The 27,117-nt window shown below is 48.0% G+C and overlaps 1 protein-coding gene and 1 pseudogene across 2 annotated transcripts in view; one reads left to right on the top strand and one right to left on the bottom strand.

Moving 5' to 3' along the window:
- The window catches only part of CCNJL (cyclin J like), a 62,808-nt gene that overhangs the window by 29,819 nt on the left and 5,872 nt on the right, over positions 1 to 27,117 (top strand). For both annotated transcript variants that reach the window (XM_017885733.1, XM_017885732.1), the window contains exons 3-5: positions 1,346 to 1,559; positions 22,513 to 22,815; positions 26,702 to 26,861. In XM_017885733.1, coding sequence (XP_017741222.1) covers positions 1,346 to 1,559; positions 22,513 to 22,815; positions 26,702 to 26,861 — 677 coding nt within the window. The remainder of the gene's footprint in view (positions 1 to 1,345; positions 1,560 to 22,512; positions 22,816 to 26,701; positions 26,862 to 27,117) is intronic.
- Positions 23,576 to 24,111, bottom strand: LOC108537956 (cytochrome b-c1 complex subunit 7 pseudogene; annotated as a pseudogene).

The following is a 27,117-nucleotide window of genomic DNA, read 5'->3' as shown; positions in this document are numbered from 1 at the left end:
CATAAGTGAGCTTTCACATTCCTTTTCTGCCAACTTATTTCCTGTTTTCCTTCTATTTCACTTCTTTTTAGTTTCCTTCTTTGGCAAAATGTTGCAAAGACATTTCATAAACAAGTAGTGTCTAGGCTGGGCGTGATGGCTCAGGCCTGTAATCCCAGCACTTTAGGAGGCCAAGGTGGGAGGGATCACTTGAGGCCAGGAGTTTGAGACCAACACAGGCAACACAATGAGACCCCTGTCTCTACAAAAAATACAGAAACAATGAGCTGGGTGCAGTGGTGCATGCCTGTAGTCCTAGCTACTTGGGAGGCCAAGGTGGGAGGACTGCTTGAGTCCAGAAGTTCAAGGCTTCTGTGAGCTGTGATTGCACCACTGTACTCCAGCCTGGGTAACGGGGAGACTCCTAACAAAACAAGAAAAAAAAAAAAAAAAAAAACACAGTGTCTAATCTACTTTGATTAAATGGTAAATATGAGAGATACTGCATATAAGAACATTTTATGTTGTAAAATCTTTGTTGGTTTGATATCTTTTATTGGTTTTTCTTGAGTTAGACAAATAAAATGAGGTATGGCAGTATGTAAATTGCAAAGTAGAAGTAAAAGTCATCTAGTCACCTCCTGGGGGCGTGCGAAGTATCATGATATCTGAACCTACTTTTAGAAAAAACATGTATATGCATGTAGAGAGAAGAAGGCAAATGTGAAAAATTAGGGAATTGAGGTGAAGGGTATTTGAGAGTTCATTGTACCATTATTTCGACAACTTTTTTAGGTTGATTTTTTTCAAAAACCCATCCATCATAATCCTACCCTCAGAAAGAATGAGATGTGGATCCTGAGAGGTCACAGGTGTGCTAGGCATTTCACATACATTTTAAACTTAGCTCTCAGCTCTTGAGGAGGAAACAAAGGTGATGGCAGGTGACCAGGGTCACACGACTTGGCTGAGTAGTGGAATCAGAATTTGGATGTGTTAATTCAGACCAGACCCTGGGGGAAAAAAGGAATTTGGACTTAGACCTCAGACTCCAAGGCCTTTATTCCTTTATGACCTTGTGTATCTCAAATAGCAAACCTTTCCCCTGGGAAGGAATGACTGGCTTCCTCTGTCATCCTCTAGGTCCCTGATACTTTATGAGCCTGTGCTTAGTGAAAGCAGATGGGAGATAGCCCAGGAGGGGCTGCCATCCTGGGACTTGCAGAAAAACTTTAATAAGAGTATGGAGGGAGTCGTTGCCTCCCATTCAGTCAGCAGGCAGGCCCTGAGGTCCCATTTCCTGGGATAGCCGAGACTCTCGGGAGGCAGCCCTGACCGTCATCCCTCCGCCCCGCCTGTCCTCCAGGAACTGAAGCTGCCCACCTTCCGAGCCCACTCCCCACTCCTGAAGAGCCGCCGGTTCTTCGTGGACATCCTGACCCTGCTGAGCAGCCACTGCCAGCTCTGCCCTGCAGCCCGGCACCTGGCCGTCTACCTGCTGGACCACTTCATGGATCGCTACAATGTCAGCACCTCCAAGCAGCTCTACACCGTGGCTGTCTCCTGCCTCCTGCTTGCAAGTAAGCGAAAACCTACGTCTTCCTCCGCGCTTGTGCGGTCTCCTCCCCCTTAGTGTGCCTGGCTGCTTCCAGATCACTTTACATTTTGACGATCTTTGCACGTCTTATATGTTCATCCTTCACTGAGCATTTTTTAGCATCAACATTTTTAGATGCAACATTTTTTAGCATCTATAATGTACCAGACCAAGTGATAAGGATGTTAGCAGCTTGTCTCAATTAATCCACACAGTAGCCCTAGGAGACAGATACTGTTAGTGTACCCCACTTTACAGAAGCACAGGGAAGTGAAGAAGCCGGTTTGGGGCTGCCTGGGTAGTATATGGCAGATAAGATTTGAGCCCAGAACTGCATGGTGCCAGAACCTGTGCCCTCAACCTCCTGTCTCCTGCTTCCTGGTATGGGGGGTCTAAACGTGCTAGGAGGGGAACCCTAGCAACCACTGTTCTTAGAGGTGTTTTGAAATGTGGCTGCTTGATTTGGACCTAAGCAGGACCCATTGTGTGGTCACCAGGCCTGGGCACAGCTCTCTTGAGGTTTGCACCTTCCAAACAGGCCTCACTAAAAACACAGCATAGCTTTGACCATCTGTCTGTCTGCCTTGGTAGGGATTACTGTGTTAATTCGCTGCTACTTGGATGATCTCCTTAAAACACAGTTCTGCCATGCCACCCTGCCACTTAACATCAGCCCATGGTTTACTGGCAGTCTTAGGAATAAAGACCAACCCTTGAGTTCCTGCCTCTTTGACCTGTGCCTTTCTCCTCATCACTTCCTGGGTTCCAGCCACACTGGCCAAGTCCTCTCTTGTCATAGAGCTTTGCACATGCTGTTCCCTCTGCCTGGATTGCTGCTCCCGCCCTCTCGCTGCCCCCCTGATTCTGGTTAAACATCACTCAGGCTCTATATCCCTGTGAAAACCTTCCCCCACTGCCCTCAGCAGATGAGGCCTCCCAAGTATGCAGACCCTCAGCGTCATGTGCTTTAAATTAACAGCCATCCCCCCACCCCCATGGATAGCAGGTTTCAGGGATGGAAAGGAGCTTGGCACATAGTAAGACCTCAAAAATAATTTGTGGAGTCAATGAAACTAATGGTGCTAATCGTCCCTTAAGATCCAGGCCTCTCTGCTTCTCTAGGTTGCCCTAATGCAGAGGAATGGAATGCCCCAGAGGCCTCAGGCTCAAAGTGGCCAGGGACAATTAGGACATTTCTTTGACATCTGGTATTTTATCCTTGACAGTCAGATTTTACATTCTCCTCTGAGATATGTTTCTGTCCTGTTTCATTATTAATTTCCCCTCCCTGCCCCGCCATCCTTCATCCTGCTTGGTGCTGCAGGACTATGGCACCCACTTTCTTCTGTGGCTTTGTCTGCTTTTTGGCAGGCTGCCATAAACCCCGTGGGCATGATCACCCAGTTCCAGAAGCACAGATTTAGAGTTTTCAGAATTCTGTCTCGTTCTCCACGCTGGCGTCTTTTACCTGCTGTTGTTCATAATCCCATTGGCTGCTTTAGGCTCACAGCCTCACATTTGGTGATTTTTCTCTACCTTGGGCCGACTGGATTCCCTTGTTACACATGGGAGCCAGTCTTGCTGGGTGTCCAGCCTGTCTCAGCACCCCAAATCAACGTGCAGCTCCTTTTCATCTGTGGAGCTTGTGAAACACCTCTGGCAGTGAAGGGTACACCGGGCATCATATTTCAAGCAGCACAGGAGAAATTCACGCCACAGCCTTTGGCCTGCTGCTGTCTGTGATTTATGGGCTGCATCGAGGCCTGCTGGGGGCAGGGGACTTATATTTCCATGGGGCCATGGAAGCTCTCCCCGAGCGTCTGTCTGGGGAGCTGGGATATGAGGCACACACTAGAGACCCCTTTATGCTGCTGCTGCCTTGTCGGAGGGAGGGGGTGTTTCAGATGGAGAGGTAGACGCCCCCACCCACGTGTCTGAGGGCAGCACAGCCTCGGACAGCAGGAACGATTTTTCGGGACACCTGCCATATGCTGCAGAGACCAGAGGGAAGAAAAGTTTCCATGACAGCCTGAAATCCTATTCTTCCCTCCTCCCCTCTCCCCAGGCCATTGTGGGCCACGTGGGGGGTCACCTTGCCTCACGAAGTCTGGAGATCTACTAATTTGGTACAAAATTATTCTGAGATAAGAAGAGCTGGGGTTCTTGCCCCCCCACCTGTCAATCTCAAGTTTTTAAATCTGCTTCCAGATAGATAGGAAGGCCGGGCGTGGTGGCTCATGCCTGTAATCCCAACACCTTGGGAGGCAGAGGCGGGTGGATCACCTGAGGTCAGGAGTTTGAGATCAGCCTGACCAACATGGAGAAACCCCGTCTCTACTAAAAATACAACATTAGCTGGGCATGGTGGCACATGCCTGTAATCCCAGCTACTCAGGAAGCTGAGGCAGGAGAATCGCTTGAACCAGGGAGGCGGAGGTTGCGGTGAGTCGAGATCGCACCATTGCATTCCAGCCTGGGCAACAAGAACGAAACTCCATCTCAAAAAAAAAAAAACAAAAAACAGATAGACATGAAGCAGAGATGGGATCTTCTCACCTACCTACAACCCCTTCTGCCCTGTCGAACAGGGCTTAGCCAGGGGCCCATGTCTGCAGGCCACAGGAGAAGGCAGAAGAAGCGAGAGCATTTTGTCATTCCACGGTGGACGTGTGGCAGACACCCTCTGTCCCTCAGAGTGCATTGTTTGCGTCTCCTGTCTTAACACAGGATAGAACTGTACTATAAATATAGTATAGAGATCACTATACTGTTAATGAAGTTGAGCCTCCCTCTTCTTTAATCTTTCATCTTATACAGCACCCCTCCTGCAGTGTCTTTTTGTTGTTCCCATTTTTTAATTAAAAGGATAATTTGACAACATGGGAATCCCATGACTTCAGGTGAGTTGGCTTTGGCAGTGCCCTTGAATCACTGGCATCACAGCGGCTGTGGCTTCCTTCCTTACTGTTCTCTTTGTACATGCTGGACCCCATGCCAGGCACTTTACACACATCACATGGATCCTCACGACCAGTCTATGCGGTCGTGCTGTCACCCGCCCCTTTTATAGGTTCAGAGAGGCCACAAAACTTGCCCAACTTGTAGTGTGGGGTTGTGTGTGTGGTTTTTTGGTGTGTTGTTTGTTTGTTTGTTTGTTTGTTTCTAATTAAGAAAAATACAACCAGGCACAGTGGCTCACACCTGTAATCCCAGCACTTTGGGAGGCTTAGGCAGGCAGATCCCTTGAGGCCAGCAGTTCGAGACCAGCCTGGCCAACATGGAGAAACACTGTCTCTACTTAAAAAAAAACACACACACACACAAAAATTAGCTGGGTGTTGGTGGCTGCTGGAGAATTGCTTGAGCCCGGGAAGCAGAGGTTTCAGTGAGCTGAGATCATGCCACTGCCCTCCCACCTGGGTGACAGAACAAGACCCTATCTCAGAAAAGAAAAAAAGAGAGAGAGAGAGAGAGAGAGAGAGAGAGAATTCATGCCACAACATAAAATTCAGGATTTTAACTGTTTTAAAGTATACAGTTGAATGGTGTTTAGCACCTTCACGCTCTATCTACTTCCAGAACATTTTTATCACCTTAAAAGGAACCTTTGTACTCATTAAGCAGTCACTTGCCTTTTCTTCCTATCGTCCAGTTCTGGCAGCCACTAATCTGCTTTCTGTCTGTGTGGATTCGTCTATTCTGGCTGTTTTATATAAAGGGGATTATACAATATGTGACCATTTGTGTCTAGTATTGTTCACTTCATACAGAATTTTGAAGGATCATCCACTTTGCAGCATGTATCAGTACTTCTTTTTTTTTCTTTTCTTTTTTCTTTTTCTTTTTTTTTTTGAGATGGAGTTTCGCTTTTATCGCCCAGGTGAGAGTGCAATGGCACGATCTCAGCTCATTGCAACCTCCACCTCCCAGGTTCAAGCAATTCTCCTGCTTCAGTGGCCTCCCGTCCCACCGCCCTGAGTAGCTGAGACTATAGGTATGTGCCACTACACCCAGCTAATTTTGTATCCTTAGTAGAGACAGGGTTTCACCGTGTTGGCCAGATTAGTCTCGAACTCCTGACCTCGGGTGATTCACCCACCTCGGCCCCACAAAGTGCTGGGATTACAGGAGTGAGCCACCGCACCCGGCCTTCATTTCTTTTTATGACCGAATAATATTCCATTGTATATCCCACAGTGTGTTTATCCAGTCATCTGTTGATGGATGTTTAGGTTGTGTTCACCTTTTGGCTATTGTGAACAGTGCTGCAGTGAACATTCGGGTAGGTACCAGTTATATTTGAACACTGGTTTCGGATTCTTTTGGGTATATGCCTGTGGGTTGGATTACGGGTCGTGTGGTAATTTTATGTTAGAGTTTTTGAAACACCTTGGAGTTTTGTTTTTGCTTGGTGGTTGCTGCCTGGAGATGGCTGCAGTGTTGAGTCTTTGGCCCCAGGGCATGGACCAGCCTGAGGAGGTGAGGGAGGGTTGGGGAGAAAGCCAGGAGGTCAAGAGGTGACCTTTTGCTAGGGTAGCTAGGCCTTAACTGTAAGACCTTATTATTTTGTACAAGAAGTGTGAAATATGTTTTTATTTTTAAAAACCTGAAAGAATTTAGCCAGATGTGGTGGCATATGCTTGTAGTCCCAGCTCCTTGGGAGGCTGCGGTGGGAGGAACTCTTGAGCCCAGAAGGTGGAGGCTGAAGTGAGCTGAGATCTTGACACTGCACTCCAGCCTGGGCAACAGAGCCAGACTCTATCTCAAAACAAACAAACACAAAAAAACTGAAAGGTACAGAAGTACCTAGTGCAAAAAATTAGTTTCTCCCCTTTGCTCACAGTCCCACTCCCACAGTTTTGTATGAATCCTTCCAGACCTCGGCCGGGCACAGTGGCTCACGCCTGTAATCCCAGCACTTTAGGAGGCTGAGGCGGGCGGATCACTTGAGATCAGAAGTTCAAGATCAGCCTGGCCAACATGGTGAAAACCCATCTCTACTAAAAATTCCAAACATTAGCCAGGCACGGTAGCACGCACCTGTAATCCCACCTACTTAGGAGGCTGAGGTGGAAGAATTGCTTGAACCTGGGAGGCGGAGGTTGCATTGAGCCAAGATTGCACCACTGCACTCCAGCCTAGGCGACAGGGCAAGACTCTGTCTCAAAAAACAAAAACAAAAAACACAAATCCTTCCAAACCTAGATGTGTTTTAATAATTGGGAAAATAAACTTATTTTCATTTATGGGGGGAAAATGAATCATAGATTATACCCCTACACACTACTCAGTGAACGAAACTGCCAGATTCCCTCTCTTCCTTCCTTTTCCATTCTTCCTTTTCCTTCCCCATCTAATTGCAGTTCCATCATACTTTTTCTTTGCAAACATCTGTTTTCTTTCACTGTCACTTCCAGACCCTGAGCCTGAGCCTGTCCCTGAGAAAACAAGGCTTCTCATTGGTGAACAGTTTTCCTCTGTCCTCTGAGCCCCTCCTGCCCCCGGCCCACTGCCTGTTGTCTGTGAAAAGCAGTGGAAGGTGAGGCTGATAGATCTGACTCTTACAGTAAAGTTCTGACTTCTGGTTTCTGTAGGTGGGGCCACATCCTGTGCTAACCTTCATGCTGGCCCCTGTCCTCCTCCCTAGGAGAGAGAAGTGTGGGGCAGGAGGTGGTGGCACGGCCTTTCTTTTTGGGGGGGGTTGGGAAAGCCCCCCTCTCTGACTCTGGTCCTCCTGCAGAGCAGGGTCCCTTAGCTCTGTGAGTCGGTCATGCTGTGCTGAGCTTACCTGTGAAAAGGCCCATCTCCTTACTGTAGATTGTTTTTTTTTTTTTTTGAGACAAGGTCTCACCCTGTCACCCAGGCTGGAGTGCAGCGGCATAATCTTGGCTCATCACAAGCTCTGCCTCCTGGGTTCAAGTGATTCTCGTGCTTCAACTGGGGATTCCGTAGCCAGGATTACAGGCCCACACCACCACATCCGGCTCATTTTTTTTATTTTTAGTAGAGACGGGGTTTCACCATGTTGGCCAGGCTAGTCTCGAACACCTGACCTCAAACAATCTGCCCGCCTCGGCCTCCCAAAGTGCTGGGTAGCATGAGCCACCGGACCGGGCCCTTACTATAGATTTTTAAAATTATAATTATTATACACACTTGTAAAGTGAGATCCAAAGAATAAAGTAAAACTCGTTTTCCCATCTCACTCTCCAGAGGTAACCCCTGGGAACAGTTTCTTGTGTCTTCTGATTTTGATCTGGTGTATTTTTTTGGAATTGCTCCATGGTTATACAAACACACAGTTGATTCTCATTATTCACAGATTCTGTTCTTGTGAATTTGCCTACTTGCTAAAATTCTTTTGTAGGCCGGGCGCGGTGGCTCACGCCTGTAATCCTAGCACTTTGGGAGGCCGAGGCGAGTGGATCACCTGAGGTCCGAAGTTCGAGACCAGCCTGGCCAACATGGGGAAACCCCATCTCTACTAAAAATACAAAAAAAAATTAGCCAGGTGTGGTGGTGGGCGCCTGTAATCCCAGCTACTCGGGAGGCTGAGGGAGGAGAATGGCGTGAACCCGGGAGGCAGAGGTTGCAGTGAGCCAAGATCACGCCACTGCACCACAGCCTGGATGACAGAGCGAGACTCTGTCTCAAAAAAAAACAAAAACAAAAAAATTCCTTTGTAAACCTGGAATCAGTGGCAGCGCTTTTGTGGTGCTTCGCAAACATGCGCAGAGCCGTGTGTCCCACATGGGTTGACACATACCCTCATTCCAAGCCGAGGTCTGGTAAGAAGCACTCTGCCTTCTTCTTTCACCTCTCACGCTGTAAACAAATGTGTTTTTAGTGGACTTAGGGCGACATTTTCATATTTTTGTGCTTTTTGTTGGTGATTTTGGTGTCAACAAGTCTCCAAGAACGGGTTGAAGTGCTGTCTAGAGCTCCCAAGGTCAAGAAGGCTGTAATGTGCCTTGTTGAAAAAAGTCTCTGTTAGAGAAGCTTTGTTCAGGCAGAAGTTATAACGCTGTTGGCCATGAGTTCAATATTAATGAATTAATGTATTAAACAAATACACAACACAAAGTTATAGGCTGATCGGTTGATGAAATGTCATCAGAGGCTTGCAGGAACCTAACCTTGTACCTTCCCCTAGGAGCAGTGGTTCAGTCTTCACTAATTCAGTGTTCACAATGGCTTTATAGCACATAACTGACATGAATAACAAAAATTGACCAGATATATTTACACAGCTGGGTTACTGCTAAAGGTGCTTTCTTCATAGTATGTTAGGGAACCCCTCTTTTTCCATCAGCCCTTGTGGACTTACTTCACTCTTTTTATTGACTGCAAAGTTCTTTGTTTTATAAACACTGTCATGTATGTAATGATTTCTCTCTCTTTTTGGACATTTAGGTTGCCATCTGTTTTTTTCACTGCTATACACAATATGACAGTGACTGGCTTTTTCCCTATATCTTTGCAAACTTACATGAGTCTGTCTGTAAGATAAACTCCCAAAGGTGGAATTGTTTTGGTCAACAGGTAGGTACAGTGAAGATTTTGATAACTAGTTCCAAATTGCCTTACAAGTTTTAACTCAACCAACAGCTGATGAGATCCGTTTTCCCTAAATTTAACTTTATTTGTGGGAGGCTTTGGAACTGTTAACATCGGTGGCATAGTGGTAAGCACAGCTGCCTTCTAGAAAAACATTTATTTGACTGATTCTGTACCTAAACAATAAACTATAAAAGAACAAGCAGTGTCTCTTCTCTATCCTGGCCCCTCACCCATGTCTACTTGGGGCTTTTCTTCTGTGCTGCCAGCCACGAGTGCCTTTGCCCTGCCTTTCTCCGTTGCCCTGTCCAGGAAACACAGACAGGGAATCCTTTCCAGACCGATTGCTTTTAGTGCTTGTTAAGCCTCATGTCTTAGGGCAGATACCACTAAAAGCTATTGCCTGCCAGATACTTGCAGTGGGGCTTCAGGAGATTCTAGGAGAGGCCTGTCTTCCTCCCAGTAAACCAGCATCACTCCCCCTGCATCCTCCATCCCCCACTCACCCCTGCTTTGATTGCTTGGCAACTGTTGCTTCTGAAAAGCAACTTCTTTGACAACAAGGCAGGGGGCGGGATGGGGTCTCCCCATTGGATATTTCAGAAACTTGAGAGCAGTCAATCCTTTTTGGTGGACAAGGATGAACGAATATGCTGCTTCCTAGCCTGGAGAAGTTAAACACATCAGCTCTCCCCAAAGCTGGGAATGCTTGAGATGCCTCCACGGCTCTAAATGTAGGCAGCAGCTGCAAATGGGGCAATATTTCCAGGTGATCTTTTTCAGGGGTGTATTTCTGACAAAACATGAGATGTATTGATAGAATTAAACCTAAATCTGCAAGGAAACGTGGCAGCGCCCTTACAGGAGATAATTTAATAGCTCCCTACATCTCATGCAAGAGTGGCCAGGAGGAAACTCCATTTCCTCCCTGCCGTCAGGAGCATTTGAAATGCTTGAGCCTTTCAATGTTTGAACATTTCAGGAATCAGAACAGGTCTTACATTTGACGTGTGCAATTAAAGTGACTATTGCTTATCTTTCTTCCAAAAGACTGCCATGACATCAGTGGTACATCTCTAATCAGTGCCGTTTGGGTGGTGGCCATGCGGCTCGGGGCAACTGGAAACGGTGGTCTGTCACATTAGTGAGGGCCATGCTGAGCAAATCTGGGCACGGGGCTCAAATGTCACAGCACAGTGAGCGGAGGACATGGTGATTTTCCATTTCCTGTTCCCATCTCTGCAGACTGGCAGGCTTAGAGCTATTTCAGGGGAGGGATTTTGTATAAACTCCCTGTCAGACAGCTGGCTGGGCCGGAAACTCTTAAATTGTTCAATTTGCCTTAGCAAGTTTAACACCCAGACCTGTTTGTCCAGGGCCTAACTTTCTGGGCTCTGCATGGCTTTTTTTATTTTAATTTTATTTTTATTTTCCGGGAGTGAGGGCTGTATTTCAAGCTGCACGAATTAATTGAACGTGCGGTGTTCAGAAGCCCCTGATCACAGCAGCCCACCCCTCACCACCCAGGCATTCACCTATCAGTATTGTCGGTTGTGATAGCTAGTAGCGGCAGGGCACCTTTGTTTGATTTTAAAATCCGTTTCAGACTCAAAAGAGATATGTCGACCTGTTCTATCCCTTGGTGCTGAGATTAGATATTATTTTTATGTGTGGAGCATTTGCCTCGATTTTTGAGATTTCCTTCAAGGAGTGTGTGTTGCCTCCCTCCACCTCTGAAATCTTAATTTTAATTACAAGCATTGCGGTGTCTAGACAGGAAAAGTCTCTTCTTTGTCACCGACATGGTGGAGTTTCTGGGACTTTTCTAGGGAAGTCTGACGCCTCCCGACTTGTAGGTACTTGTACAATAGGTTCATGCTGAGATATTCTTGGACTGGAGCAGACCTACATTCTGGAACGTTCTCTGGCAGTTATTCTGCTAGCTCTGGCTTCTAGATTCCCAGCATCAGGGTCTTGCCTTCTGAGGAGTTTAAGGTGTTTTTTATCAGCAGGAGAGTAATATTTGTTCCTGTAGAAAACCAGAAGATGGGAAAAACTAAAAATAACAAAATAAAAATCACTTGTAATCTCACTACATTTCTCTTTTCTGTAATCGGAACCTAGGGGTGGAGGGTAAATCCTAGCCTCAGTGGTGATGGGATAGTTAATGTTTTTTGAGTGTTTATTTTTATTTATCTTTTTGAGGCAGGATCTCACTCTGTCACTCAGGCTGGAGTACAGTAGCATGATCACGGCTCCTTGCACCTCAGCCTCCCAGTACCTGGGACCACAGGTGCATGCACACCACCAGGCCCTGCTATTTTTTTTTTTTTTTTTTTTTTTTTTGAGACACTGTCTCATTCTGTCGCCCAGGCTGGAGTGCAGTGGCACCGTCTCGGTTCACCGCAACCTCCGCCTCCCAGGTTCCAACAATTCTTCTGCCTCAGCCTCCCGAGTAGCTGGAACTACAGGCGTCCACCACCACACCCAGCTACTTTTTGTATTTTTAGTAGAGACAGGGTTTCAACATATTGGTCAGGCTGGTCTTGAACTCCTGGCCCCAAGTGATCTGCCTGCCCTGGCCTCCCAAAGTGCTGGGATTTCAGGCATGAGTCACTGTGCCCAGCCTGTATGTGACACAGTGTTCTGAATTTTTTACACAGATTTACTAATTGAATCCTCAAAACAATTCTATAAGGTAGGCTGTAGTTGTATTTTCCCCAAATATCGGAGGAAGAATCCGAGGCCCAGTCAGTTAGGACACTTCCCTAAAAGCAAACAGCTAGGATGTGGCTAGTAATGGGGACCCAGGTTGTCACCTTGGGGTTGACTCAGTGGCTCTCAGCCACTGTAAAACTATGGCCCTCGTTGTACAGCCAGACCACGTCCTTCCTTGGCTGTGCCAGGAAGACTCAGGTCAGAACACGGAGAGATTGCTGGGAGACTCCTGGGCACACTTCCTTCTGAGCCAACAGAGCAGCATTTGTGCTGACCCCGATTAAAACATCAGCCCTCGGCCGGGCGCGGTGGCTCAAGCCTGTAATCCCAGCACTTTGGGAGGCCGAGATGGGCGGATCACGAGGTCAGGAGATCGAGACTATCCTGGCTAACACGGTGAAACCCCGTCTCTACTAAAGAATACAAAAAACTAGCCAGGCGAGGTGGTAGGCACCTGTAGTCCCAGCTACTCCGGAGGCTGAGGCAGGAGAATGGCGTAAACCCGGGAGGGGGAGCTTGCGGTGAGTTGAGATCCAGCCACTGCACTCCAGCCTGGGCGACAGAGCCAGACTCCGGCTCAAAAAAAAAAAAAAAAAAAAAAAAAAAACAGCCCTCAGGACCAGCTCTTGTATCTGGAAGCGTCTCCCCTCTGAACCTCAAGGGCAGTACCCAAGATGGTCTCTCTTCTTCCTTCTCCCTGCTCCCCGCAGGGGTCAGAACAAAGGATCAGGGTCCCCAGTGCCCACACATTCAGCACAGCAGCTCCCTGGGCCAGAGGTAGCCCCTGGTTAGTTAGGAGTGAGCTTTCTTTAAAGCAGTGACACCAAAACCTTCGTGACAGGAGATAGCTCCATAACTCCTATCCTCCATACGAGGACAGAAGCACTTGTGGGACGCAGTCCCCAGATGCCAGCTATATGCGTTACAAATGGCCCCTGCCCCGCAGGCCCTGCTTTCAGTCAGTGACACTTATTTGGGTCACGTATAAAGCGGAGCACAAAGGAACCAGAGATTGCCTGAGGCCACAGTGTGACGTCATCACAGCAGTTTCTCCTTCCTGACACAGGGAAGTCCTCCCAGCAAGAAGGGAAGCCCGTGGGTGACCCAGCTGGCTGAATGCCACTTCTGACCTGGGAGGCATTTTCACAATTTCCTCCTAAAGAAAACAGCCACCCACAACCTCACCCTGGTCTCTGTTTTTAAAATTGGGCCCAGGAACTGATTCAGCCTGTCAGAAATGAGCTTGCTTTCATTCTTTCATCCATCCGTCCTTCCATCCATTCATTATTTATCAAGGCCTACTCTGTGCCAGAGACTGGAGATGCAGCCCTGCTCTTGAGAGAGGAAGGAGAGGAAGACAGCTTTTTCTTTATTTCCTGAGGGAGAAAGGAAGCTCAGCCAGGCAGGGTACCCAGAGCCACCTTCACACAAGGTCTACCCAGCGGACCTTGGAAGCCCAGGAATGGCTGGTGTTGGAGGCCTGTTTCTCCGGGATGTTTCCTAACTACAGGATCAGAAAGGGGCCAGAAATCTTGGATGCAGCTACAGCAGGTCCCTAAGATCAGAGTGGGAAGGGGAGGCTACCTGGCCTCCAACCCTTGTGGTCCCCACAGCTTTCTCCCTTCCTTGAGCACCACTGAAGCACTCTCTTATAGATGAAGGATTTTCTTGCTTTGTCCCTGGCTTTCTCTCTCCCCCATACCAAATCTCATCCAGAAACCAAACCACCGTCATTGTATCTGTGACTGTCATTTCAGGGCTGGGTCTGAATTGAGCACAGGTTTATAAAGAGCACTGTTCTGAGCACACTAAGCCATCATGTCACCCTCACCACAATTCTATCTACTTGTCTTCTTTCCATTTCACAGGTGAGGAAGCACAGGTCCAAGAAGTTGTGGCTTATCCCAGACCACATGACTAGTAAGTGGCTGCCACTCTGTAGAATCCAGGACAGTCATCATCAGAGTGTGTGCCTGGCCTGCTGCACTGCCTTACACTGTAAAAACAGCCTGCCAGAGCATGGCGTCCTCAGAGTAGTTTCACACTCTCTCCATCAATTGCTCAAAATCTGTCTCCCCTGGTTTCTTGGAAAGACACTTGTCTGCTGGGCGTATGAGCAGTGCCTTTTATTGCAAAGAGTAGGAAGCACCTTTCTTGCCTTCAATAACTGCAAGAAGTCAAAGAGGGTTTTTGTTTTTTAAAAAAAGGTCAGGCTGGGGAGCACCTACAGTACAAAAAGTTTCCTGTTAGAGAGCCACTCCTTTGACTTAAATGCTATCATTAGAAGAAAACAGTAAGTCCTCTTGATCATATAGCTCTTTAGTGGAAAGGCTCTGGAATTAAATTGCTAAGTAGCATAAGCAAAGGGGAGATTGAAGTCAAGAGGATTTGTGGAAGGGCCAAACGTCGTGGTGCATGCCTGTAATCCCAGCACTTTGGGAAGCTCGAGGAGGAGGATCGCTGGAGCCCAGGAGTTCAAGACCAGCCTGGGCAACATAATGAGACGCTATCTCTTCAACAAGTAAACAATTTTTTTAAAATCTTAAAAATTAAGAGTATTTGTGGAGAACAAGGTTAGATGGGGTGAAGCTGAAACTAGCCTGACACCCACATCCATAGGAGTTCCTCCACCTAGATAGACACACTCATTATGGAGCTTGTAGGATTGCAGGGGGCCTTGTGACTGTATATAAGATTTCCTGCCTATAGTGTAGAAAGCCAGGGACTTTGGAATCATTTATTCATTCATTTTTTAAAATACACAAAAGCTATTTGTTATTTATTTTATACTAGAGGCTGTGCTAGGTGAACAGGATCTGTGGTGTTCTAGAAGACAGATGTGGTCCCTACCCTCATGGAGCAGACAGACAGATTTTTAAATGCTGCTTTGTGCTTTACCAGCTGGGAGATCGGGGTAACTCACCCTTTCTGAGCTTCTGTTTCCATGTGGGAAACACCCCCAACCTCCCAGGGTTGTTGCCAGAATCAACTGAGAGCATCTGTTAAGGGCATAGCAAGCCCAGTTCATGGACCCCCTAGCCCACCCAACCCCACAGTAAATAGAGGTGTAGTCCAGGGGCTGCCAGCACATTTGATGCCTGCTGTGTGTCGGGCCTGGGATGCAGCAGAGAACCAAGTGCCGAACGAAGCTCTCCGCCCTCCCAGAGATCACATCCTGGTGTGTGGGTTCTCTGCCTCTTGCTACCCAGTGGATTCTCTGCCTCTTGCTACCCAACTGGGTGACCTGAGAAAAGTCCCACCCTGGGGAGGGGGGCATCTGGGAAAGGCCTTGGATGCAACACTCACTCCCCTTTCTTCCTCCCTGACTGTGAGCCTGGAAATCACCAGCAGGAGGTCAGAGTTCAAGGTCACAGCCTGGGGAAAGGAAGCTGTAACAACTCTAGTCCACTCCATGCATTCCAGCACAGCCTGGACTGTGGAGTTGGGTAAGGGTAAGGGAGCCTTTTGTTGGGCTTTTTTCAGCTCCTTTCAGAACCTGTAAGAAAATACGTCTAGCTAACAGGACTTGAGAAGATCCCAGGTTTGGAGTGCAAAGTATACCATGTTCAATAAATAATACAGCAGCTGCTACCATTTATAGAGCACCTCCCACATGCCCATCCTGTTACCTGGGACGCTCCTTGTGCCCTCCCTACTGCCCTGTGAGGTGTGGGTTTCCAGGTGATTGCCCAAGATCACACAAATGATACCAGGAGTGAGGATGGGAAACTGGCACTTGAGCCCCTGCCCTGCCTCTGCCCCAGGACATTCCTGCCTGTTTCTGGTGGGGACCTCCCCCAGAATCCTGGCTGTCCCTCGTCACACCGGTTCCAAGGCCATAAATAAAGCTAGTAGAAATTCTGCCTTTTCTGGGGCTACTTTTCTCCCCTCCCCTCCAGGAAGGAAGAATCTGAGGGAAAAAAGCATTAGCATCAGAAAGGTCTCTATTGAGCCTGGCTCTGCCTAGGCTTCCACTCCTGGGATGCTCGCCTCCCTTGCCAGCAAAGGCTGCAAAGCTGGGAAAAAGCCTTTCAGCCATCTCTTTTCTCTTCTGTCCTTGCCACCTGACTGCATAGCACTCCCCACAGGCACCTGGGAAGATAGATGTCAGGCCCCACCTGGGAAAAGGCAAGGCCTGGACACCACTGGGCGGTTCTTGATCCCTCTGAGCTGTCAGCCCCATCTTTCCTTTATCACCAGCACCTGCAGGGTAGGCTGGTGGCTGCTGGAGGGGCATGGGATAGCTATGGGGTCTCAACTTCTGATAAAATTCTGGTTCTCATTCTGGGATAAAATGAGGAAGAGATTTTTTAATAGGAGAGTGGCCATTCTTGTGGAAGAATAACTTTGCCTGTTTTTAAAGGCATTGCATTTCTTTCCCCCCGCCCCGCCCCACCAGACAGAGTCTCGCTCTGTCACCCAGGCTAGAGTGCAGTAGTGCGACCTTGGCTCACGGCATCCTCAGCCTCCGGGGTACAAGCAATTCTGCCTCAGACTCCTGAGTAGCTGGGATTACAGGCATGCACCACCACACCCAGCTGATTTTTGTATTTTAGTAGAGACAGTGTTTCACCATGTTGGCCAGGCTGGGGCATTGCGTGGCATTGCTTTGCTTTGCTTTGCTTTGCTTTGCTTTGCTTTGCTTTGCTTTGCTTTGCTTTGCTTTGCTTTGCTTTGCTTTGCTTTCTCTCTCTCTCTCTCTCTCTCTCTCTCTCTCTCTCTCTCTCTCTTTCTCTCTTTCTCTCATTCTCTTTCTTTCTCTCATTCTCTTTCTCTCTTTCTCTCTCTCTCTCTCTTTTTTTGAGATGGAGTCTCACTCTGTTGCCCAGGCTGGAGTGCAGTGGCGCGGTCTTGGCTCACTGCAACCTTTGCCGCCCGGGTTCAGGTGATTCTGCCTCAGCCTCCCGAGTAGCTGGGACACACACCACCACACCTGGGTAATTTTTTTATTTTTTTAGTAGAGACGGGGTTTCACTGTATTGGACAGGCTGGTCTTGAACTTCTGACCTCGTGATCCACCCACTTTGGCCTCCCAAAGTGCTGGGATTACAGGTGTGAGCCGCCACGCCTGGCTGGCATTGCATTTCTTTAGGGAAGAAAAGTAGCCAGCTGTGGCTTTAAAACCTGTTTCTCTTTAGCCAGGAAACTTTGGCCTCATCTCTGAACCTGGGTTAAGCACCTGAATGTGCAGTGCACCAGGTAGCCCTGAAGGGGTCCGTCAGTAGGCATCTTCTGAGGCGTGAAGGACTTTTGGGGGGATTCATGGGGCACAGTGCAGAACACAGTCTGTCTAGTTGGGGGTGGGCCACACTCGGACCGGGGCCACAGGAATGAGGCAATGCTGAATTTTTACAGAATCTTGTTCTGTGCTGGTTACCTTTTGTGTAAGTTTTTGGTTTTTTTTAAAGGCAGTGTAAATGTTAATGATTGCTGGAACCGGGTAATAACATTCAAGGGACTTCATTATAATAATGTTTCTCTGTCTCTTTATGTATATTTAAAATTTTCTAAAATAAAATGGCTTTTTAAGCAATTAAAAATATTGCTCATCTTGGCGCTAATTCAGAAAAGTCAGGAATCCTGTTTGGTCTACCTTGAGGCTTGATTGCCAGGACAGTAGGTGGAAGATAAGCCAGTCTTCAGAGTGGGCACCTTCATAGAGAAAGAAAGTAGAATGTGGTTGCCAAGGACTTGGGAGGGGGGACCTAGGAATGATTGTTTAATGGGGACAGAGTTTCAGCAAGATGAAAAACTTTCTGGAGAGGGATGGTGGTGATGGCTGCCCATCATTGTGAATGTCCGTATAATACCACTGAACTGTACAGTGAAAAATGGTAAACTTTATATTATATGTTCTCACAAGTTTTTTCTAATTCAAAAATAAACAAAAAGCTGATCTGTAAGCTGGACTCATAACATCTTGCCACCACGGCCTCATCTGTGGTTAAGCATGTGGGCCACATGGATGGACGCATGGTCATCCTCACCTGCCACGAATTGCCCAGGAGCTCTGTGTGCCAGCCTCAGGAAGTGGTGTCAGGAATCAGCCAGCCAGGTGCAGAAAGGAAGGCACATAAGAGGCATCACTTACAGGCACCACCAGCACCACCAACACTAAGGGTACACGTGCATCTGCCTGGCCTCTGAGAGCCAGAGGAAGTGCTTCTGTAGGTTTAGAATGCTTTTTAATCTTTTAAGTATGTTGATAGTGACCAGGCGCAGTGGCTAATGCCTGTAATCCCAACACTTTGGGAGGCCAGGGCGGGCAGATCACTTGAGCCCAGGAATTCGACCAGTCTGGGCTCTACTGAAAATACAAAAATTGGCCAGGCGTGGTGGCGTGTGCCTGTATACCTAGCTACTCAGGACGCTGAGGTGGGAGGGTCACCTGAGTCTAGGAAGTTGAAGATACGGTGAGCCGAGATTGAGCCACTTGAACTCCAGCCTGTGCGACAGGAGTGAGACCCTGTCTCAAAAAAAAAAGAGGTTGATAGGGCTCCTGCTGTTCCAATTTAGGACAATATGAACATCAAAAAAGAAAAATGTAGATGGAATGATAGGATTTTTAAAACTTCCTTTTCAACCACCAACCCCCAGTATAATAATTTATTCAGAAAAGGATCATCCATGGATGTAAAGCCATTGAGCTAAAGATTATTGAGAAACAGGATATTCACAAAGTGTCCCCTCACAGATTACTTATTAATTTCCCAGGGAAGCCGGTACCTTGAACTGGAGCGGTCTCGTGTCACCACCTTAATCAATTGATCTAACGTAGGCCGGTACAAAGTGACATTGCCTAGGACTCCTGCTGTGGTCCGGTGGGTGAGGACAGAACAGTCTGTCATTTTCTTGCCTGTACTGTTTGACCTGCATCTAATTGTGAGGAAACAATCAGACAGATCCAGAATGTGGAGCATTTTACAAGACAACTGGCCTAGATTCTCCCAGAGTCAGTGTCATGAAAAACAAACGAAACAAGGGGACTTCAGCGATCATAGACTCCGTGTGTGAACCTAGTTTGGATTCTGGATCCAAAAACACAAAACGAAGGTTATAAAAGGCATTTTTAGGACCCCTGGAGAAAGTCAGATGTGGACTGAATATTAGAAAATGTGATTGCATTAATGTTCATGTCTTAGAAATGCTAATAAGCATTACGATTTGTAGGAAAATGACCTCAGGAACAGATGCTGAAGTGTTCGGGGGTGGCATGTCATGTCGGCAACTTGACTAGAAATGGTCCAACAAAACCAGTATTTACAGACAGAATACACCTAGACAGAGCATACACGGATCAGGGTCAGCAAGGGCAGAGTCTGGTGAAGGGTCTTATGTGTTCATTGTTCTCTTTCATCTTTTCTCTGATTTGAAAATTTTCAAAATCAAAAGTGCATCAAAGGAGTCGGAGAATCTGTGGCTATTGTCTGGCTTAGAAGGACTCAGAATTCTGTTCCCAGCCTCTCCCAGGGGACTTGCCTGAAGTCTTCTAGGCATCTGTTGCCTGTGCAGTTTATTGATAAGGAGAAAGCAGCTGAGTAACAGTGCTTGGCGGTGGCAGCGCTGGGGACAGCGGGCCAGCCCCACTCACAGTCCTGGGAGGAGGGGAGGAAATGTCTGCCAGGCACGTGCAGCATCAGGAAACTCATAAAATCTTTTCTGGCTGCGAAATGTGTTGTGCTAGGGGATAGTCGCTAACCTGGGCTTGGCCTGGGCAGCAGTTAAAGCAGGGGCTCTAAAGTCTGCTTCTGGGTGTAGAAGCTGAGTTCTCCCATCAGCTTCTTCTCTGAGCCTCTGAGGATTGTAAAGAACCTACCTAGAAGGTTCCTGCCAGGAGCCAGTGGGTGGCCAGCTGGAAGCACAGCCCATTCTGTGTACCGGGGGCTTGTGAAGCACTTTCCGTTCTGCAGCTCCATTTTGTCTTCACGTGGGACGTGGTCCTACATCATAAGCAAATAAACAGCCTGTGGAGTTTAGTGCTTGTGGGTCCAGAGCAAACTCCTGAGGATTCAGACCCAGCTCTGCCTGGCTGTGGCCTGCCATGTGGTGCGTCCCCAGGAAGCAGAGGGAGCAGGTGAAATCAGATTCCGCAGTAATCCTTGGTGCCTTCCATTGGAGGATAATCCTCTTGGGCCTGGTAGCAGAGCTCTGAAAGGTTTGAAAAGCGGGGAGGGGAGGAGGAAACTAATCTGACTGAGCACATCTGTCAGTTCTAAGAGATTGCTGGCTGCCAGCAGTGCTGTGCAAGGTCTTAGTGCCACCCCAGTACAGTGCACCTGCACCTGGCCACCTCCTGCTCTGGGGAGGGAAAGAGAGCTCGTTTCTATTGAGTGCATGCAACCAAGGCTGGTTCAGCACAAGATTCAGGGAAGCTGTTGGAAAAAAATAAATAAATAAAATTCTTCCTTTTAAAAACTGCACAAAGAATACATGATCATTGGAGAAAAAACTGGGAAATACAAGATCATCAGAGAAAAATTCAAATGGCCTAAAATATCTCTTTCCTGAGAGGACTGTTCATTCATTTAACAATATTTACTGGGTACCTACTATGTGTCAGGCACGTGCTGAGAACTGCCGGCACAGCAGCAAATGGTTCGGATTCAGTTCCCGTTCTTACGAGGCTTAGAGGCAGATGCCAGCCATTAATATTAATACTTGGATGTTAAGCAAATAATCTGAGTGTAGAAGTCCCTTTAATACCTGGAGGTCTCTAAACTGAGCTCTGGAGGACACAGATAAGGGAGGTGAGGGGAAGAGCATTCCCAGCCCGGGGAGGGGTCGGAGTCCCACGTGGCTGGATCCTGTGCTTGGAGAGGGAGTGTTGGGGGGTGGGGACAGGCGGCGCTGCCGAGGCCAATAGAGCCAGTCGGCCAGAGCCTCAACCCTGGGATTTCCAGCCATGCAGGAGGCTCTTCCTCTCTGGGCAGCTTTGACCTCGCATTGGCCTGCCTGAGTAGCTCTTGTGTGCAAGACAAGAAAGTGTGTACTTCGGACACAGCACCATTGCAGGCTGAGCAACTGGGCTCCAGATGGAATGTGGGCTTGCTGTAAACTGCATGGTGCAGGGCTGGTAGTGCCTCTGCCCTTCACTGTCTCATACATTTCCACTCCTCTGCATCAAAGACCAGAGCTTTGTGTCAGGTCATCGTTACCCACTGAGTGGGCTGCCGCAAGGTTTGCCGAGAAGGGAGCGACCCTGGCCTGCCGAGACACAGTTAATTGATTCTGCGGTGACGTCTTTTGAGCTGTCCTCAGGAGTGTGTTGTATCTGCTGTGGTGGTTCCTTCCTTATCTCCCCTAAGCAGCATGAGAGATGGGAACTGGGTCACAGGTGCCTGCAGCTGGGAGCAGGTGCGTGCGTGTGTTGTTTGCTGTTCCCTTTGTGAGCACTGAGGTGTGCTTTGAGGTCAGCTGGGTCGCCCCACTGCCTCTTTTGGCATTTGCTTAGTGGCAGCTCCACACCCTATGAGGCTGGCTTTGGGTCACGGGTGATCAGACCAAGGCGAGGCCCTTGAAGGCCTCACCACCTGATGTGGGAGTCATACAGTATAGGGGGCTGGTGTGGAGGATGACTTTTGAGAGGCGGAGACTCGAGGTGAAGGACATGTCAGGGTTGGCTGAGTGAGGAGGGGATGGGGAAGGGTGCTCCAGGCCCGGGGGGCTGTGTCAATGAAAGCTTATAGGCAAGAACTGCCAGGGACGGGGTCCACGGCCACCTGTGGCATGGTTTCCCCAGAGTGAGGAACATTGAGGCTGGAGAGGCCCACACTCTGCAGAGCCTCACACAGTGGAAGCTGTCATGCCCCTCACCAGCCCCTGACTCTTGACCCTTAGGGCACAAGGACCCCACATTGTCCCCTCAGAGCATCCATAACTGATGACTGCCAGGGGTTGCTATGTAAATGCCTCTGCTCTTTAACCCATGGGTGGGATAACCTGAGGCCTGTCTTAGGCTGTTTCTCAGAATTCCTCAGTAGGATTAAGCTCGGGTTGTCCACAGTGGTGACTCCCTTGTGTCCTTTTGGGCTTTCTTCCCTTTCCTGTTCTCTTCCCCCACCTACCGAGCTTTCCTGGGCTCACCTTCCAAGACCTGGAAACCAGAGGGAACCCAAACTAAGACCCCGTTTACACAGTTCGAATTCAACAGCAAGGATAGCAGGAAGCCACTGGAGAGCTTTTCTACCCATGGAGGGACAGGGCCGGGTTTGCATGGCCATGCTGACTCTAGCCGGAAGGTTGGATTGGTTAGGACCAGATGGAGAGCAGAGAGAGCACCTTATTCCCCAGCCCCTGGCTGCTGCTGACCACTGTCACCTGCTTTCTGTGTTCCAGAGGCTGGTCTGAGCATTTGGTGTGCATTTTCCCATTGACTCTAACAGAAGCCTTACGAAGTATAGGTTCCATCTTACAGATGAGAACGCTGAGTCACAGAGAGGCTGAGACACCTAGCCATGATCCCCCAGTGGGAAGTGATGGCTTGGAGATTCAAGCCTAGGTTTGACAGATCTGGAATGAGTGCTCTTATTCCTCCTCAGTCCGGCCTGTCTGCTTTCTGTCTTCTTTGCCAGCACTGTCCAGGCACTGTAAGGTGGGCCGTTAGCTCTCTGGGTGCAGGTAAATGTCTTCCAGTAACCCCTGCTTCCCCTGCTCCCCCACAGGTAAGTTCGAGGATCGGGAAGACCATGTCCCCAAGTTGGAGCAAATAAACAGCACGAGGATCCTGAGCAGCCAGAACTTCACCCTCACCAAGAAGGAGCTCCTCAGCACAGAACTGCTGCTCCTGGAGGCCTTCAGCTGGAACCTCTGCCTGCCCACGCCTGCCCACTTCCTGGACTACTACCTCTTGGCCTCCGTCAGCCAGAAGGACCACCACTGCCACACCTGGCCCACCACCTGCCCCCGCAAGACCAAAGAGTGCCTCAAGGAGTATGCCCATTACTTCCTAGAGGTCACCCTGCAAGGTGACAGCTGGGACCCAATGGCAGGACCTCCCACCCCTTCCCCACCCACCCAGGGGTCAAGGTCAGGCGGCTCTCAAAGGCATGTCCATCCAGATCAGGCCTTCTCACTGGGGCCTGTGCACCCAGATCACTCTTACTTTGCCGGCGATAAGCAAAGAAAGGGCAAGGATTAGCCCAGTGTGTTACCAGTAACACGTAAAAGAGAAATAGCAACTTATATACAGGCAGCTGGAAATCTAGAAACTTACAGATCACCTGGTAATTTTTCTTACAGTAACCGGGAACATTGCAAATGAATTACATAGCACAGATTTGCAGATTGGTTATTCTCAAATACTGCCATCATATAGATAGTATGTAGCAATAAAAGTTACCCTGTTACTTGAAACTTACTTGAAACTCGCTCTTCCCAGTGTTTTAAAATCTAGATGTTAACTGGGTCAAAAACACTGCTGATACAGCCAGGTGCGGTAGCTCACTCCTGTAATGGGAGGCTGAGGCAGGCGGATCAGGAGATCGAGACCATCCTGGCCAACATGGGGAAACTCCGTCTCTACTAAAATACAAAAAATTAACCAGGTGTGGTGGTGCGTGCCTGTATTCCCAGCTATTTGGGAGGCTGAGGCAGGGGAATTGCTTGAACTCAGGAGGCAAAGATTGCAGTGAGCGGAGATCGCGCCATTGCACTCCAACCTGGCGACAGAGCGAGACTCCATCTTTTTTTTTGTTTGTTTTTTACAGTAGACATTTATTTAAAGTAAAATATCTGTAGACCAACTAATTCTTAAGATTGTTTCGAGTTTAACCATCTTCATAAGAGCTGCATCCACAGACTTGAATTACATGATTACCTCTGCCCATTCTTCTCTTTGTTTTCTTTCCCAAGTAACCTCTTTCAGATACAGTTCAAGGTAGAAATTTTTCTCTTCGTATTTGGTCCACTGCTCTTTAGGCAAGATCTGATGCTTCATGGTCAGGTCCAGTGCTCTCTACATGTGAAACATTCTGTCATTATAAACGTTCTCAGGAAGCCGTCTTATGGCTTCTTTTACATCTTCTTTCTCGTATATTGTGTCATCTCTCATTAACCCCAGTTTATTGAATCCTGCGGCATTGTAATACCATTTTCAAATACCATCCAGCCACTTGCCTGATGCTGCAACAGCCTTCGTGCCAGCCATTTTGACCAGTGAGACTCCGTCTTAAAAAAACAAAAAAATACTGCTGATACAACCATCCCATAACCTACCACAAACTAAAATGGGCATGAGTATCCAGATCAATGATTGGACTGGGCACGGTGGCTCACACCTATAATTCCAGCAATTTGGGAGCCTGAGGCGAGCAGATCACCTGAGGTCAGGAGTTCAAGACCAGCCTGGCCAACATAGTGAAACCCCGTCTCTACTAAAGTACAAAAATTAGCCAGGCATGGTGGTGGGCGCCTATAGTCCCAGCTACTTGGGAGGCTGAGGCAGGAGAATCGCTTGAACCCGGGAGGTGGAGGTTGCATTGAGCCGAGACTGTGCCGTTGGACTCCAGCCTGGGCGACAAGAACAAGACTCCATCTAAAAAAGAAAAAATCTCAAACCTGTAATCCCAGCACTTTGGGAGGCCGAGACTGGCAGATCATGAGGTCAGGAGATCGAGACCATCCTGGCTAACACGGTGAAACCTCATCTCTACTAAAAAAATACAAAAAACTAGCCAGGCGTGTTGGCGGGCTCCTTGAAGCCCAGGCACTCAGGAGGCTGAGGCAGGAGAGTGGCATGATCCCGGGAGGCAGAACTTGAGTGAGCCCGAGATCCTGCCACTGCACTCCAGCCTGGGTGACAGAGCGAAAACGTCTCAAAAAAAAAAAAAAAAAAAAAATTCAGTGATTGTGATCCAAGCATTACTAGCATTTACTGCATGCCAGGTGTCTTGCTTCAGTGATTTGCACACGTTATCTCATTTGAACCTCACAGCAACCCCACACCAAAATCACCTCCATTAATCATATTTTACAGAAGAGGAAACTGATGCTGTAACTTACCCAAGGTTATTGCTAGGATTTTTTTTTTTTTTTTTTTTTTTTTTTTTTTTTGGAGGCGGAGTCTTGCTCCATCGCCCAGGCTGGAGTGCAGTGGCACAATCTTGGCTCACTGCAAGCTCCACCTCCCGGGTTCACGCCATTCTCCTGCCTCAGCCTCCAGAGTGGCTGGGACTACAGGCGCCCGCCACCACGTCTGGCTAGTTTTTTGTATTTTTTTAGTAGAGACGAGGTTTCACCGTGTTAGCCAGGATGGTCTCGATCTCCTGACCTCATGATCCGCCCGTCTCGGCCTCCCAAAGTGCTGGGATTACAGGTGTGAACCACCGTGCCCAGCCGATTTTTAAAAATTTTTTAGAGGCAGGATCTCACCATGTTGCTCAGGCTGGTCTCAAACTCCTGGGATTACAGGCGAGAGCTACCATGCCCTGCTCATTGCTAGGATTTGAACCTGGGGAGTCTGACTGAATGATTGTTTCTATCACTGTATTACCACCCTGACTGATAACCTTATTTTTAAAATTTGTTGTTGTTGTTTAGCTGCCCTATGAACTGATCTTTAAAAGGCAAAAGTGGAAGTAATTGAAAATCATGAAAAAAAGGTTTTTTTTTTTTTGAGATGAAGTTGTGCCCTATCACCCAGCCTGGAGTGCAATGACACGATCTCAGCTCACTGCAACCTCCGCCTCCTAGGTTCAAGCCATTCTCCTGCCTCAACCTCCCAAGTAGCTGGGATTACAGGCGCCCGCCACCATACCTGGCTAATTTTTTGTATCTTTAGTAGAGACGGGGTTTCACCGTGTTGGCCAGTCTGGTTTCGAACTCCTGACCTCGTGATCCACCTGCCTTGGCCTCCCAAAGTGCTGGGATTACAGGTGTGAGCCACTGCTCCCAGCAGAAATCATGAACAATTTAAGATAACATAGTAATAAACTGAAAATCCAGTGGTATTCAGGAAAACTGTAGAAATTTCAACTGTTTGCCTTTGCACATATTTAGTACCAGCTTTGCCTTGTGGCCAGATATCTTAGTTGGACATTAAGATTCCTCAGTCAACCTAAGTGCCAATTTTAGTTATAAATATCAAAGTCTTACCACCATTCATTCAGTAGATTTTCACTGAGTGCCTACTATGGGCCAGGCATTGTTACAATTAATAAGTAGCTTTTAGTCATACCCCAAAACGGAAGCCTTTGAAATAGTGTGTCATTCTCTCATAATAACCAAAGAAAGAACAAATGTTTTACAGTTCTGTTTGTAGAACATCAGCAAGCTCCTTGCTCTTCCCTGGGAGCCGTGGACAGTATTTTGAAAACACTATTCTAGGCTGCTGTCAGAAATCCCAGACTGGTCACACGCCTGTAATCCAGCACTTTGGGAGTTTGGTGGCTCACACCCGTAATCCCAGCACTTTGGGAGGCTGAGGCAGGAGGATTGCTTGAACTCGGGAGTTCAATACCAGCCTGGACTACGTGCTGAAAGCCTGTCTCTCAAAAAAATACAAAAATTAGCCAGATGTGTTTGTGCCCGCCTCTAGTCCCAGCTACTCAAGAGGCTGAGGTAGTAGGATCTCTTGGGCCCGGGAAGTTGAGGCTGCAGTGAGCCGTGATCTCGCCACTGCACTCCAGCCCAGGCGACAGAGTGAGTCCCTGTCTCAACAAAAAAGAAATCCCAAACCAAGAGCCAACGTTAAGATTCAAAAATGGAACTTCACAGTTTCTAATTTTTCATCCTATTTATAGGGTGGCGATGAACAGCCTTGAAAATGATTCATTTGTCCATCCATTCTCAGGGTGGGCCTAGGATTTCAAGGGGAGGATTTGGATGCTGACTCCCTCCATGGCTTTCTTTCAGATCACGTATTCTACAAATTCCAGCCTTCTGTGGTCGCTGCAGCCTGTGTTGGGGCCTCCAGGATTTGCCTGCAGCTTTCTCCCTACTGGACCAGAGACCTGCAGCGGATCTCAAGCTATTCCCTGGAACACCTCAGCACGTGTATTGAAATCCTGCTGGTGTAAGTTTCTCCCCTGAATCCTGTGTTTCTGAAACAGTGAGGTTCCTCTTGCCTTGAGGCCTGCCTCAGGCCACAGGCTGTTTCCTGAGTTTGGAGCTTGTGGCGGTTCTTCCAGCTACAGGGTCTCAGGGAAAGTGGGCCATGGTGACTCCTGGTAGAAGTGGGGTTTCAAGAACCAGTTCTTCCTATTTGGATAGCTTCGGGTTTGCTTTTTATTTATTTTTATTTATTTATTTATTTATTTATTTATTTATTT

The sequence above is a fragment of the Rhinopithecus bieti genome, unplaced genomic scaffold, assembly GCF_001698545.2.
Source record: "Rhinopithecus bieti isolate Rb0 unplaced genomic scaffold, ASM169854v2 scaffold_15146, whole genome shotgun sequence".
Taxonomy (NCBI): Eukaryota; Metazoa; Chordata; class Mammalia; order Primates; family Cercopithecidae; genus Rhinopithecus; species Rhinopithecus bieti.
The sequence above is the reverse complement of the archived record's forward strand: the minus strand, read 5'-3'. Positions and strand labels throughout refer to the sequence as shown.